The sequence below is a fragment of the Anopheles moucheti genome, chromosome 2, assembly GCF_943734755.1.
Source record: "Anopheles moucheti chromosome 2, idAnoMoucSN_F20_07, whole genome shotgun sequence".
Classification (NCBI taxonomy): Eukaryota; Metazoa; Arthropoda; class Insecta; order Diptera; family Culicidae; genus Anopheles; species Anopheles moucheti.
Window position 1 is genome coordinate 16,609,595 of NC_069140.1, and position 15,017 is coordinate 16,624,611.

A 15,017-nucleotide genomic window follows, 5' to 3' on the forward strand; every position below is an offset into this window, starting at 1 on the left:
CTAGATCTTTATCCCAGCTTATTTATGAGCTTAATAAATCTTTATATCATTATTAACAAAAATATTGCACTCATTTCGCCCGAGAAGTAGTCCGGAGAACACGCCACCATTCGAAACACCATCAATACGGGTTCAATTTGTTTGCTTATCGGGACGGTAGTTCGTACACCATTGCGATTGTTCAATCAGTTTCCCCCCGAAAATGGGTCCACGGTTGATTAGAAAATTGCTAACACTCATCATCGCTCCATTCGTCCATCGCTCGTTGGCTTTACGATGCCAACACATCCGGTTTTACAGCAAAACCGTCCGAACGCCGTCGATTGGCGGTGGAGATGATTTTCTCCAATTGAATTCCTCACCGATTCCCGACCACTGTCGCTTCCCTTGGGGCACCTGCCGTGTGCTGCCAAGAAGTTTTTTCTGCCCTTCGGTTTGGGGATAAACTCCCCCCAACGGGGATGAACTGAGTGTGTTTGATGGGAGGTTACGATATATTTCGCTTTTATCAGCTCGATTGGTCCCCGCGCTCGGTGTGGTTGTTTTGTTTGGATTTGGATTTGGTTGTGGCTGTCGTCTGTACGGTTGCAGCAGCAGTACTACAGCAAATAGACATTCAAAGCCAATCAAGCGCTATGTTATCATTAGAGTCAATTCAGATTCGTGATTTATGTGATCGCGAGCACTTTGATAGAGTCTTGTGGACAGACAGAGAGAGAGTGCAGCAGAGTGGATGGAAGTGGGTTAGATGATGCGTACATACACCATCCATACATCCTCCGGTAATGCGAGAGCAATTGCGCATCATTGGTTTGTGGTTTTGGGCCGATCAGGAACACTTTCGGTGCCGACCCCCCGCTTTTGGTCCCTTTTCAGCACCGAAGCCAAACCGATAATGGCGTGCATAAAGCATACGGCATAAAGCAACAGCAACAATAATAATAAACGCCACATGTTGTCTGTCGCGCATTTATGTTGTCGCTCTCTCGTGTTCCCGCCGCAGTGAGACACCCCGATGAACATTTCGGAACACAATTTTTCCTCACTCCATTTTCACACCAACACGCAACCGTACGGCAGCAGCATGTGTGTCTGTGTTCCGTCTTTAAATCCGGTCTTGGATGGGATTCGTCCAGACGTCCATCCGTCCGTTTCGTTCGTTTGTTGTTTGGTTTTGTCGCCCGAGCATCTCCTGCCAGTGCGACTTATTCGCCTTCTTCAGCCCTTATTGTCGTCGTCATCCAGCCCGAGTGACAATGACACTACAAGCGTCGTTGCGATCGATGCGGGTGTTGCAATCGATTATTTGTCGTGCCATTTTTGTTTCGCCACCGTTGCAGCAAAAAAAAAAAACGGGGAGTTTGAGGAAAATGAGAATTGGGCGAATTGGGGAACAAATCATCCCCTCAACCCCCTTTATCCGTGTTCTCCGACGGTAGAATTTGAAGCGCTCGGATGCTGCGAGATGCTGTGGTTTGTATTATTTTTCGACACGCATTTCTCTTTCGACACGATCGATGCGTGTTGCGATGCGTATCTTCCGTTGCGATGCTGCCCATTCGAGCCGATTCGGAGACACCGGGAGACTTGGCTCAATGGGGTTTTTTTTTTGCCCATTCTGTCGCCTCTCGTGACCAGAAGCAATGCAATAATATAAATCCCACCCGGTGCATGAAGGGAAGAGCCTCCTTCCCTCTCCCCCATTCCCCACCCTTCTTCCAGTGCCACGTAAATGATCCATTGAGTAACCCACGCCCCGGGGCATGTACTGTATGGATTATAGATTAAGATCCGAACGGGCTATCCGTACGGCAACAGCGAACCGTTACGGGATGAGGAATGGGAATAAAAGGAATAAAGTGCGAGCGACGAAGAACGAAGAATCGGGAAGAAAAGATCCCCTGGTGGCACTCTTTTACATCCGTTCCGTTGCTCGTGTTTCGAACCGCGATCGCACGAGAGACACGAAAAGGGCATTTTTAAACTCTTCTTGAAGGGGCCACTGCAAGACCAGACACTTATCTACGCGATTCGGAAGCTGTGGTGGATGAAGCAAAAAAAAAAAGCCTCATAATCTTGCGAAGAATACTTCAACTGATGCTTATAGTTTTTTTTTTTGCTTGTTGAATTATCCACCAAGCGATACTCCAATTCAATCGGAGGTTGTTTTTTTTCACCAAAGTGTGTGCGTGCTCGACACTTCCGGAATGTTCATGCCCAGCAGTGGGATTTATGAACATTCCACGACACGCCGAAAACCCGAACAATTGAGAGCTTCCGTCTCGGATCGCTTGATCGTCGCTTGAGGACAACACATCGCACGACAACGAGAAGCAAATGTTGGAAGTTTTGAAAGAAACCGATCGATTGATGCAACGGGGCCAGTTGAGTCGGGAAGGAAAAAAAAAGACAGAACGCCTCAACTCCACCCGTCCGATGATGCAATCGCCGATCGCCGAGACGATGCTGGGAAAATATGATCGAGTTGCATCGAATGGGCATCGAATCGGGGTTGGGTTTTGATTTCGTTGCGGAAGTTTCAATTAAGGCTAATGATTGAACCACTTCCCTTCTCGGTGACTCGGGCCCATTTAAACACACACACACACAGCCATCACTGACTGTCTCTGAATGTCGTGCGGGCGTGATGTGTTGGTGACAGTCATTCGAACATCAATTTATGGCCCTTCGCGCCGTTCCGCTGCTTCCCATCGTACGCTGCTGCTGCGGCGGCGGTGTGGTGGTGCGTTTCGTTTTTGTTTTATCGTCCGAAGCAGCGCTTTGCTTCCTGCAAAACAACAAATCTCATCGTCGGAGATTTTCGTGGGCCCCGCGCTTGAGAACGGTTGATGCGACCCCAGACTTAAAAATAACTTGCCACCGTGTTTTTTTTTTGTTTTTGAGCAACTCGATGGCCCATCGAAAAATGGGTAGCATTGTTCTTCAAATCGCATCGATCGACGGGTGCTTCTTGTGCGAAGGGTCGCGGGATGCGTCGAGCGGCACACTTACTAGCTCCTCTCGGCTGCCGTTTGAGCCCGTCGCGGGTTGGGAATGATTTCTAATAACAGGTGTAATGGCAATTTATTTATTTCATTTCTTAGCCTCTACGCTGTACGGCTGCTAGTGGCGCGAGGTCGCGCTGAGGTGAGGTTTTCGTTGATTGTGCTGCTCCAAGCGATTGTCTTTCCGAGCGAGATGAGCGCAACGGCGATCGTTCGATCGATCGTTCAAATGTTTATCAAAATCCAAAGCACTTCGGTGCCAAAAATATAAACGCAGCGCAGCGCTTACTTTTAACGATCGCTCCGAGAGTGTGTATTTTCCTACCATTGTCACTCTATTTTGTAAATTATGGCTGCGTGATCGGCCGCGATCCACCGCAATGGAGGGAAGCGCTGACCGGGCGGATCGTTTATTTTCAGTGAGCAAAATAAAATATGATATCAACCACAGCTCGATTCGCCACCAAAACCGTAGCCGGCAGCAGCGTTGTGGGATGACAATAAAATTTAATTTAACACAGCCGGCACCCGACCACCAGACCAGGTAGAGCACGGCCCAGAACACGGCCCCGGTCCGTCGATTTGTTGTTTGATATTTGGACGATGGCGAGTAACAATTTTCGATCACATTTTTACACCCGATTAGCGTGCCGTTCCCAACGGCCGAAGTACACGAACCGAACCCAGTGGATCCCATCGTTCTGGCCGCTTGATCGTCAGGTTCATCTTTCAAAGCAAACCGTGGGTGGCCATGGCGAAGTCATGAGTGGTGGCACAGCATCATTCTATCCGCCGCTCGGAATGGTTACTTTACGATCGATGCTGCATCTTGCGCCTGGTCGCGATGGTTCTATCGTAAAATTTCGTCGAACAGAAGCACCACGTTGGCACGTTAAACAAACAAACAAACTAAACGCCTAAATCGGCGTCATCGACAGTTTTTTTTTTGTTCCTCAATTTTCTTCTCTTCCCTCTCTCCACGCTGCCTTTTCATCCATCTCTTGCAGACGCCTTTGGCCTCTGCCAAGCCAAGAAAGATTGCACGATCGGTGGCAAGATCGTGTTACAAAATAATGAGCATCGAGCCGGTTGCTCTACTCGCTCACCCTTCTTCAGCAAAACCCTTGCTCCGATGTGAAAGAAATTCATTTATTATATATTGATTAATTTGCACCACGGTGTTGGCGGTAATTAATACACCCGGTGGGTATCATGGGTGCATGTTGGGCTTGTGGAAGCATCTTTTTCGCTTCGCCTTACCACACGCATATCTTCCCAGAACTCTGATGCCACCGAAGGCCGCAACACCGTTAGGACATTAGCAGCGCCACTGGAAGAGCCGCGGTTAAATTGGATGAACAGCAACGAACACAAAAAAAAACACAGCCGAGCATGAGGCTATCGGAATAGTTGAACCCGTAGCGACAGCTGTTCTGTGTGAAGGCAATTTAGCGGACGAACTACTGGTAAAGTCCGTCGTCGTTCGGAGTGCTTCTTGAAGATAAAAAAAAAACACACACAAAATCGAGACCCCTTTCTTTTGGACCCCGCTTTTCGGTTTATCTCGATACACCCGGTCCCGGTTCATGCGTGCGTGTGTGTGTGTGTGTGTGAGTGTATAAAAATGTAAATTTGTTCCGTTGTGGCCGTATGCTAATGAAGAAGGAAGACAGAAGCAGGAAGGAAGCATATCTGTGTGTGAGTTTGGAGTGCACACCCCTTCCAAGTACCAAGGGCAAATTCTCACGCCGAGTCGAAGATCGCTTTAATGAGGTGGAAAAGAGGTGGTCCCTTAATCTTCATTTTTTCACGCAACGATACAGAAACGAAAAAACGACGCGGTTTATGCGATCGGTTTTGTCTAGCTGTTTTTTATTTTTTTGCTAATGAGATGAATTCGATTCCATTGCGGAGCGAGCTGTTGCCGATCACTTATCGGCCCGCGGACGACAGGGTCTCTAGCTGTGGTCTTTATCTCCTCACTTCCTTCCAGGCAATCGGTTGATAAAGAGTCGTAGCAATGTAACTCTTGGCTAGCAGCTTCATTCCACGATAGCATGCGACCGTTTCTGGATAGTACGGCTGGACGTTATCTTTCCACACGCGCAGCACCACATGCAGCAGTGTAATTGGTTGTTTGTCCTGGAACTTGGCCACATCCGAGATGGGAATGTTCCAGAGTTCGAATATCGCTTCTTTTTTTTCGTACGCCGGTCATTATCGGAGCCCCAGTTCGGCGGGTATTATCATGCGTCGTGCTCAGATTTAATGCAAACAATTGAGCGTGTAATTAATTTCTACACTTTTCTACAATTCCGCACCCAATTTAGCATCGGTTTATCGAACAAACTCCTCCATTTCAGTATGATACAGCGGTGCAGGTCTCTCTTTGTTTAGCAAAATGGTCACCATCGATCACTTTCTTGCCTCGCGCCGACACAATTCATATCCAGATTGTGCAGATGAGACGCTGCTAGAAGAAACAATCGCACAACGGTTCTCAAAGTGTGCGATTGTTCCTGTGGCAGGGCCGAAACAAAAAAGGAAAAATTATCCCACCAACCAACGCACCAACACCACCGAACTGCACACCCACACCGATGCAGCAACGCTCACACTTCACAATGCCGGCGGCTCGACCGACCGTCCACCGTCCGTCATCTGGTGGCTGAATTTATTAACCAATAATTAAAAATTCTCGAAAGCGGGCGGCTTAATTAAAGTCATTGTTCCAGATATTAATCAGGCAGTTTTTGACTCGCGGTCGCCTTTTTTTTCGGGTACCATTTTTTTTGTTGTTGTTCCGTCTCTGTGTGTGTATTACGGTCGTTCAAGTCCGCGCCATCCGTTTGGCGTGCGGTTGGGCACCTCGCGTCTTGGGCGTAATTTGCTAAATTTATTTAAAAGCTTCTCCATTTTGTGTGTGTGTGTGCCGGTGTGTTTTCTTATGCATCGCTTGGTTTTTTTTTATTGTTGTTGCTGTTGCAGTTTTGGCTATTGGAACTGTCCAGCTAGGAGGAAGCCGCTATGGTTCGCTGTGGTTGACCAACGCAATCCATCCAGCGTGGCGGGACACAGTGTAATCCTGCTGATTGTATGATTACGCTGAATTAATTCATTATCTATTGTTTTCCTTCGCAGCCAAATGCTTCACACACACACACACACGCACTCACCTTTGAATCTCGCGCACAAACACACAACGGTGACCTCAAATGGGTGGGTGGTTTTATTCGTTGGTTGCGGCCTTTTTATGCTATACAATCCACGGTTAAAAAATATTCACCATAAATCATTGAACACACAGTTTTGCCGGGTGGGCCACCCTATTTTATGTGCCCACCGCGGAAAAGCGCTAGGCCGATCGTTTGCTATCTGTGCAGAATAGCCAACTTTTGTGCTTGGCCAAAATGCAATGGCTAATAGCAAATAGAAAAATCTAGCGCACCCCTTCGTCACACAAAAACACACCAACATTAGCGACCCTCACGTGTGTGTGTGTGATGGTGTGAAAAAGCGATTAAAATGTACGCGCGCAGCCATGCCGGAAAGGCCGGACCGGTGCCGGCGACGGACGATCATGCGTTACGGGAGAGTCTCGCGCTTTTGTCACGAACGATTAGAAGCGAATGCAATTAGATGTGCATCTTGTTGCGTGCAATTTCTTGTCACTGCCGGTCGCGATGTTGCTGTCGCGGGACTGTCGCACTGGGCCCCACTGTCGCGACAATTAGCTGGATAATGGAAGTTCACACCCTTGTGTTTGCTCGTTGAAACCAAAACAAAAAAAAAAAAACGGTTGTTACACATTCCGGTAACATAATACGTTTGATCCTTTTCGGAATGGTGATCACAAATGCCGTCACTATCGGGATCGGTTACGATGCGTTACCACGTTTTGGGGCAGCATAATTTCGCTGAAATGCACCCTGACAGTAACGAGGTGAAAATATACATTCTAATAATAACGGGAGCTGCAACTGCTGCGATGCGCGATGCAACGGTTTTGGGGGGCGAAGAAATTTTGCGCAGTGGGCAGAAGGCGTAGGAACTCGGCGTAGTCGGCGACCGTCGGCGCGTCAGCATTGAGGCGGCACACACCATTATGCCGTTCCGGTCGATTTGAACCCCCCCCCCCCCCCCCCCCACCCTCTCTCGACAGACGTGCTCGTAAACGTGTGTGGGTCTCTGGCCGTACGATCGGCAGAGGACGCACAAAACAACGCGCACACGTGGTTTCGATGGATGGCGTGAAGTTTCGATGGGTGGCGAGCGTGGCGAGCATGGGTACATTAAAATCCGTCAGCGGCTTCTGTGCGCTTCCGGACCAAATTTCAATGCGTTTTGCCGTTTTTGTGCTAATAAACGTGCGGCGTTCTTGGGTGGCGTTGTTTACGTTTTTGTGGGGATTTTTTGGTGGAACGTGATCTCGATTTCCGGGATGATGAGCGATGAAGAGGCAGAGGAACGATTTCGGTAAGTGGATGTCACGCCGACAAGGGTGGCCGATCCCCTGGAACGTTCGTTTGACCCTAACATAATTTCTAAACTCTGATCCTCGACAAGACCGGACGAATGTTTGGAAATTCAGAGCAACTTGATGAATTTTGAGCTCAGCAAAACTTCATTCAAGGCGTTGATGAGACGCCGTTTGATTTTATTAATGGAATTCTACTCGATCGACCCCCAACGACTTCCACATCGTCCGGCACCCCTCCCTGATCAATGGAGGCACTTAATTACGCTCAAGTAAAATGTGTGGCTAGCAAGCGGGAAGACAATCGTATCGAACTGTCTACCCAACGACTTCCCTGTCTACACTCACTATTGGAAGCATTATTTATGGGCAAGGGCCTCTAAAGGCATTCCGAGCAAATTCCCATCTCCATGAAGTTTGACGTCTGGTCACCAGCACGATCACGACCAATCCGGTACGGTTTCACACGAGGGATCGCGTTAGCAAAGACACGATCGGTATGGAATTCAAATGAACGGTAATTAACTTGTCGATTGGTTCTAATTGCTTTTAATCATAGCAGCAGCCAAAGCGTTCCGGCACCTCCGAAACCGGGGACCAGCGATGAATTGAGTCGGTATCAGTTGCACATTTTTGCATCTCTCCGCTTTATAACACCAACGGCGCCAGGCGGTTAATTTCTTTACTCTCGAACGCGACCGCCGATCGCAACAATTCGACACCACTGCTCTCCATAAATCGGCAATTTGCCATCATAAAGACCGGGCGACGAACTGCACACGGACATCGGGCACTGATGACTGCGTATCTTTGTATTCCCTTCTCTTTGTCCGTGTGTGTGTGTTATCCAATTATCCCCTCAGGATATCGACAGCCAACCCTCGGACCAGACTTGGAAGGCGGAAACCGCAAATAGGGCCCCGTTTCCTCCCCCCGCCCGGGGGAAAACAGGCGCTCAAAGGAATCGAGCAAAAACCGGGACCGGCCTCGCTTTTCTTTAATCGATCGGGCCCAGACCAAATGATCGACGGAATGCGCATCTCGCCGTCACAAAGCGAAGCGATTGGCAGCAACAAATGAGCGTCTATTTATTTTATTTCAAGAGCCGACTCACGCGCTCACTCGCTCGTTCGCAGGTCCTTGGCGGGCCTTCGGGCGATATCCATCATCTTTGATCGCCGTGTACTTGCTTCTTGGGTTCTTTGCAGCGCCCCCGAGCCCCTTCCATCGATCGTTCATCATCATCTGCGTGACGGAATGGACGGGCAATTCCATCGCCCATTCCCCATCGCGGGTTGCGCTTAATGTGATCGAAGCCACCTCAATCGAATGGTGATTTCGTTCGACGAATCCGGATCTCCGGACGCTACACCAGGCTGCACCGGCATCGATCCGGACGACCGGAAAAGAAAAACACACACTCGAAACCAGAATTCGTGTTAGCGACCGAACCCTGGCCTGGAACGAACAACCCACCCCCGATTCCGTTCCGTTCTAGCCGGAGCTGTCCGTTCGATCGCTGGCACCCCGGTAACCGGTGGTAACGTGTTATTAAAATCGTATCAATTTCAATAATAAATAATGATGATTACCAATACATTTCCCAACAGAAACAGTACCATGCAGCAGCAGCAGTACCGTGTGGGAGGGTGGTGGTGGTGGATGGGAATGGGTTTGATCGTGTCCATCCTGGTTGCGCGGGGAACCAATGAAGAGCGAACCGAAACTTGCGAAACCAAATCGCCAAGGGATGCAAAAGATAATGATGATGATTTTTTGTCTTTTCGCTTTTCGCGCATTTCTACCGGCGTGCGTATGTTATGCACATTTGCAACTGGCCCTGGCCCTTTAGTGTGCGTATGCATTTTGTTTTGCTTTGTTGTAAAGAAAGGACACGAGCACGAGCGCTGCGTTGTCATTTTGTATTCACCCGCGGATGATGCATACGGGCAGTGGATACGTTGTTATCAGATTTTTCGTCCCGAGTCGTACAATCGTTGGCCACCCCGGTGCATCGAATCGAGGAATCAAGATTATAGCACTCTGGGTGAGATTATTTGCAACACCAAACCAGTCACAGACGACGCACCCTTCGTTCACTGTTCACAGAAGCAAGGGTCCCCCCCGGAGGTCCGGTCCCATTAAGCAGGGGGTGGGGTGTGAGGGGAGGAAAAGCATCAAAAGCATATCTTTTGAAACAAATGTCGATAGATTAATCAATTTATGGTTTCGCCTCGATACCGGTTGGGATAATGAGAGAGAAGGGAAAAAAAGCAGCGCGCGAGATATGGCCCGGGAAGGGTCGGCTTGGGAGTGAAATTGAGTGAAAGAAAAGAAAAACGGACAAACGGTGTTGGGTGTTTTGCGCTTCTTGCTGCTTGTCCAAAAAGGGCTGTTCAGTTACGTTGTTTGTTACTTCGCAAAACTGTTGGCAAACCAGGCCTTAAACCAGCGATCATCATTTCATACATTTTTTGGTGATGTTTTTTTTTTGTTTTTTGAATGCAATTTTATATCGCTTTTGCTCATGTATTTCCTGGAAATTGGCTTCCATTCCCGATGTCCATCTGATGTGTTTTGGTTTTTTAAAATTGTATTCTGCAAACGGCATTTCCACTCATCAATATTAATCGAAGCCCAATCAACCCGGAATTATGAATGCCAAATCGCACAATTTCGCCCGGCTGATAGCAATCGAACTACGCTTCCATACTTCGCACGTTAATGTAAGGAGATGAAAGGCGTCGCCTAACGAGAATTTGATTATTTATTAATGACGAACCGACGAATCTTTTTCCTCCCTTCTCCCCCGTCCGTTCGTTCCCGGTGGGATGCTAAAGATGCTGGTGGTGTGGTGATCTCGCTTCCCGACTTTCGCTCCTCAATCGATGAGAGTTTTGGGAGGAATTCTTGAAAGCCGGGGGAAAAAAAGATAGAACTCACTACATGGTTGGTACTAATTTGTGTTCGGTTCCCTTTCACTACATCCATCAATCGCTGCAGTAGCATCGTGTCCCGGGGAATTGGAAGGTGCTCCGAAGAGCCGAAAATAGTTCCACGATTGATGGTTCTCCCTTGTGAGAGAAGACAGAACTACGTCAATTTTTCATCCACCCATTTGTCGATGTCGCTCGCGTTTATGGTCTGTAATTACTATTTCCGGTACAAAAAGCGCCCTCTCCAGCTCGCTTTATTGGCTATCGACATTCAATCAAGCAAATGGACAGGGACGGTATCTCGTCTTGTGGTCGAAAGAAAGACAAACACGATTGACAAAAATCGAAAGCCTTTAATGAGATCAACACACGGCAAGACCGGTCACACTGCCGGTAGGAAACTGGACAGCCTTTACATCATCGTCGAACCGGGATCGAACCGGGAGATCGCATGGCCCAATGGTGCAGAATGGTAAACACACGCATCGACCAACGAAGCATGCATACATGCATCCCCCAAATGCCGGTAGACGGCAGCGGCGTTTAATAACTGCCCCCCCCCCCCCCCCCCCCCCTCTTTCGGAAGCAAAAGCTGACGCTTGCTAACGCCGTGTAGCCGAAGCATAAATTAAGCACACGCAAACCACTGCGCCACTGCCACCGTGGGTTCACCGCAAAACACACGCACGGTACAGTTTAGTTATCTTGTTGGGTCGTCCGATGTTTTCATCCCATTTTTCCGGCCATCCGACCGTACAAAGAAGCCGCACGAAGCATTGGAACATTGATGTTTTTTTTTTTTCATTCTGGTACTAGTGTTCTAGCTGAACGATTTGTTAAAAGGAACTATCACCGTAAACAAACACATGTCGTAGATTTAACAAAAAAAAACATAAAGCAGCCCGTGCGAAGTACGAAGAAATTAACGCAAATATGGTTAGCAAAGGGCCTTTTGCTGGCCGGATGCGCCGTCATGCAAGACAGTGGCGTCTAGCAGTGGCGACCGGGTGTGCGTTGTGCAAATTGCCGTCGGGGTTTTGATGCGTTGCGGAAATGTTGCACAATTTTAAGGGTTTTTTTTTGAGTTCGATTCGGCATATTATTGGCATGAAACAGTAGGTTTTTTGTAGTTAATTAACAAAATTAATTTAAATTATTTAAAATTGTTCTAGATCTCTTAGGGACAATCATCAATCTACTAGCAACTGAGGGCTCATTTCACTGATGAAAATAATAAAAAAGAAGCTTTATTAATCAACAGTTACAACTGATAACTGATTGAACAGCATGATCAGTAGATTCCAATTAAAGAATAGCATAGAACATAACAAAAAACCACTTCAATCACTCATTAAACAATGACAACACTTTATCACTAGCCCTTCCGCGAGACTTTGTTCCGATCCCTTCATTAACGAAACGTTAAGGGTTAGTTTCCGATTTGGCAACAATACCGGTAGTCACCGTAGTGGTCCATTCCTTACTTCCGCTTTGGCGGGGTGGGGGGTGGAAAAACAACAACAAAATGAAGGAGAACTCGCCCCGGCAAACTTCACCCGAAAGTGTAAACACTTAAATTCCACGCCAGGCCACCGATTTCGGGCAACCTCCCCAGCCCCAAAAAACGGCAGACCACCCTGATCAGCATCATGTTGATTGTCGTCGTCATCGTCGTTTGCCATCATCATCATCATCAACATCATCCCCGAGTGTGTCTATTCCGCAATCCGGGCTTTTGTGGCATTACAGCACAATCCACCCACCCACCCGCTTCTTCGCGGGGAGGGGAGGTTTGAAAAGTTCGAAAGGGTTCACACAGTGCCACCCAACCCTCAAGCCACGGTAGCGCCGTACTGGGGGGTTTGTAGGGCGGACGACACCCCACTATGTGTAGGCCGGAAAATGTGAAGCACAAACACATGCACGCAGAGCAGAATCAAAGACCGGCAATTCGCGCGGATGCGTTGCAGGAGGTCCTCCAAAATAGGAAGGGGAAACAGCCATCCACCTTCCCCGAAAACCCGCGAGCACAAGCGCGAAGAATGTGGTCAAGGACAATCGACAAAACCTCGGCCATCTCAAGACGAGAATGTCGCCATAATCATCAACACTGTCTGGGTTTTTGGGCGTCATCGTCATCGTGCGAATTATCAATTTTAAATGAATCCCAATTAAAGCGGAACGACCCTACCGGGCCGGGGCAACGGAAAAGGGTCAACGCTAACGTACCGAAAGATGGCGCTCACGCCATCACCGCTACGAGTGCGGGCGTTGGTTCTCGCCCTTACGCACAGCCGACTGCTTAAAGGGGATAGACCGAGCAGCTAGGGCCTGCTCGGTGGGACTTACCTGTTGCCAAAACTGTGCTAGCAGATAGATGCGTTCCTTTTTGAACAACCAATCCATAGGCTGGACGGCAGGGAGGTCCATATCACTGCCTCCCGTGCTCTGTGGAATGGTCGGCTGCATTCGGTGGCCAGTGGTAAGTGCAGCGACCGGAGGGGCAACCACGGCACGGGCAGAAGCGGAGCTCGTGGCCACCTGCTTGAAGCCTCCACCACCTCCTCCACCTACTACTGCACCTGTCCCTGCTCCCTCCGCACCGGGTGTCACTGCGTTCGTGAGCGAAGCCGTATTTGAATGCACTGCTTCACTCCCCCCCAAACGAACGAACGAACAACAAAAATCGGCCACAACTGTTTGTTTTTCTTCGCACTAAATTTCGCACACTTTAAACTGATTTGTTGCCCTGGCTGCGTTCGGTTTCACTTTGATTGGGATGATCGGGCTGATTCACGTTCAAACACAACAAGCTTTTCCCGATCACGAGCTTTTCCTGTCATCACTAAACACTGTTTCTATTTGGCCATGTTTTTTTCTCATGGTGCCACCACTTTTTTCACATGATTGTGGCCGTGGTCGGGGCGTACAGGACGTGCTGTTTTTCTGTCGTTGCTGCTGTGGCCCGAACGCATTCCACCAAGCGGATCGACACTTATCTGTTGTTTGCAGGACCCCTGCAGCACGATCTGGAATCACTCACTCACATCACCATCGCTGGCCGCTGGTGTTCACTTCGCTTCGGTTCCAATATCGGCACAAGCAACGGAACAGATTCGCAAACCGCACCGCAAATCAATTCAAATTAAAATTAAACACGAACGAACCGTAAAACGGGCTGCCTGCGAGTGGAAGAGTGTGGAAAGGTTTTTTTTCTGGTGAGTCGAAATTTGATTAATTGGCATTTTATATCGGCTATCATTTCGCGAGGCTGCCATCGGGGATGCATTCGGTGAACTTGCAGTGCATTAATTATTGCAATCGGCAACAAAATGACGGGATAAACCAAAAACAAAAAAAAACAACATCAACAATAAACCGTATTGGCGATTGGTGCTCCACAATCTTCCCGTGCTTCCCTTTGGCTACCCACAGACGCTACACACCACACGCCATTTATTGCTTTCTTTCCGATCGATTTTTATGGCTTAACGATGCTGCTGTGATGATCACCGACGAAAAAACATTTGGAGAATAAAAACAAAAAACGGAAACTCCGAACGCGACCGCGGGAAACAATAATACTGTGGTAAAAATTAAAACCACCAAACAGACAAACAAAATTAAACAAAACCCCGAACATTAACGAAAACAAAACATCGGATCGAACTCTTGGGGTGGGGGTTTTCGCTTTGCAAGGAGTCGTAAAACTGCAACACTGTGTCGATCATTATTTTTTTTTTGGAGCCAGTTGTGCATCGGATTATCGTGGAGGATGGTCGGCGCCTTAATTTAAATTTTGGCCAGCAGGCATTCACAATATGCTGCACCCCACCGGTCATGTTGGGTGGGCTTTCGGGCTTTCGGGGGGTTGTCTTAATTTTCTTAGTCATTTAGTCATTTGCATTGCCCCCGAAGATCACGCTCTTGTGACATTCGTCAACCTCAGGTACGATTCACTTCATTGTATGGGTATGTATGTATTTACGTGTGTGTATGTGTGTACGTGTGCGTGTATGTATGTGTGCTAATTAATGCGTGTAATGATGTACGATGGGGAAATGGATTGATGAAGGAGCAAGAAAAATGAATGGTGGTCGGCCATCGTTATTGGGTCACTGTTTTCCAAAACCAAAACAAAATCAAAGGGAAATGTCATCCCCTTTACACAAACAAACACCACAGGTTCTATCGCAAATCGCACAGTGTCACAACAACCCGTTTTCGCACACCAGATCGATCGTGCCGTGAAGCACACACACACACAATCACACACACACACGCACACACGGAACGCGCACAGCTGGGAAAAAAAGGGAGCCCCCCGCGAAACGGGTGCCACAATCGATCGCGGCCTGAAGGGACACCGATCCGAGTCACCTGTCCTGGCGGCGATCGAAACGGCCGAAATAGTGGCAAACGAAACCAAACGTCAGCAACAAAAATCACCCATTAAAACAACAAAAAAAACAAAATATTCTATCCCACGCACGCACGCACGTCGTCGTCGTCGTTGTCGTCGAAATCGTCTCGTAAAAACGGGGCTTTTGAGCGGGCGTCGGCGAACGCAAACGCAATCCGAAACACCCCTGTCGCAAA

The 15,017-nt window shown here is 48.3% G+C and overlaps 1 protein-coding gene across 1 annotated transcript in view; it reads right to left on the bottom strand.

Annotated features, from left to right (window-relative positions):
* Window positions 1-12,887, bottom strand: part of LOC128296706 (homeobox protein cut) — a 167,138-nt gene extending 154,251 nt beyond the window's left edge. Inside the window, exon 1 of the mRNA XM_053032176.1 lies at window positions 12,768-12,887. Within this exon, the coding sequence (XP_052888136.1) occupies window positions 12,768-12,887 (120 nt within the window). The remainder of the gene's footprint in view (window positions 1-12,767) is intronic.
* Window positions 12,888-15,017: the final 2,130 nt, after the last annotated feature.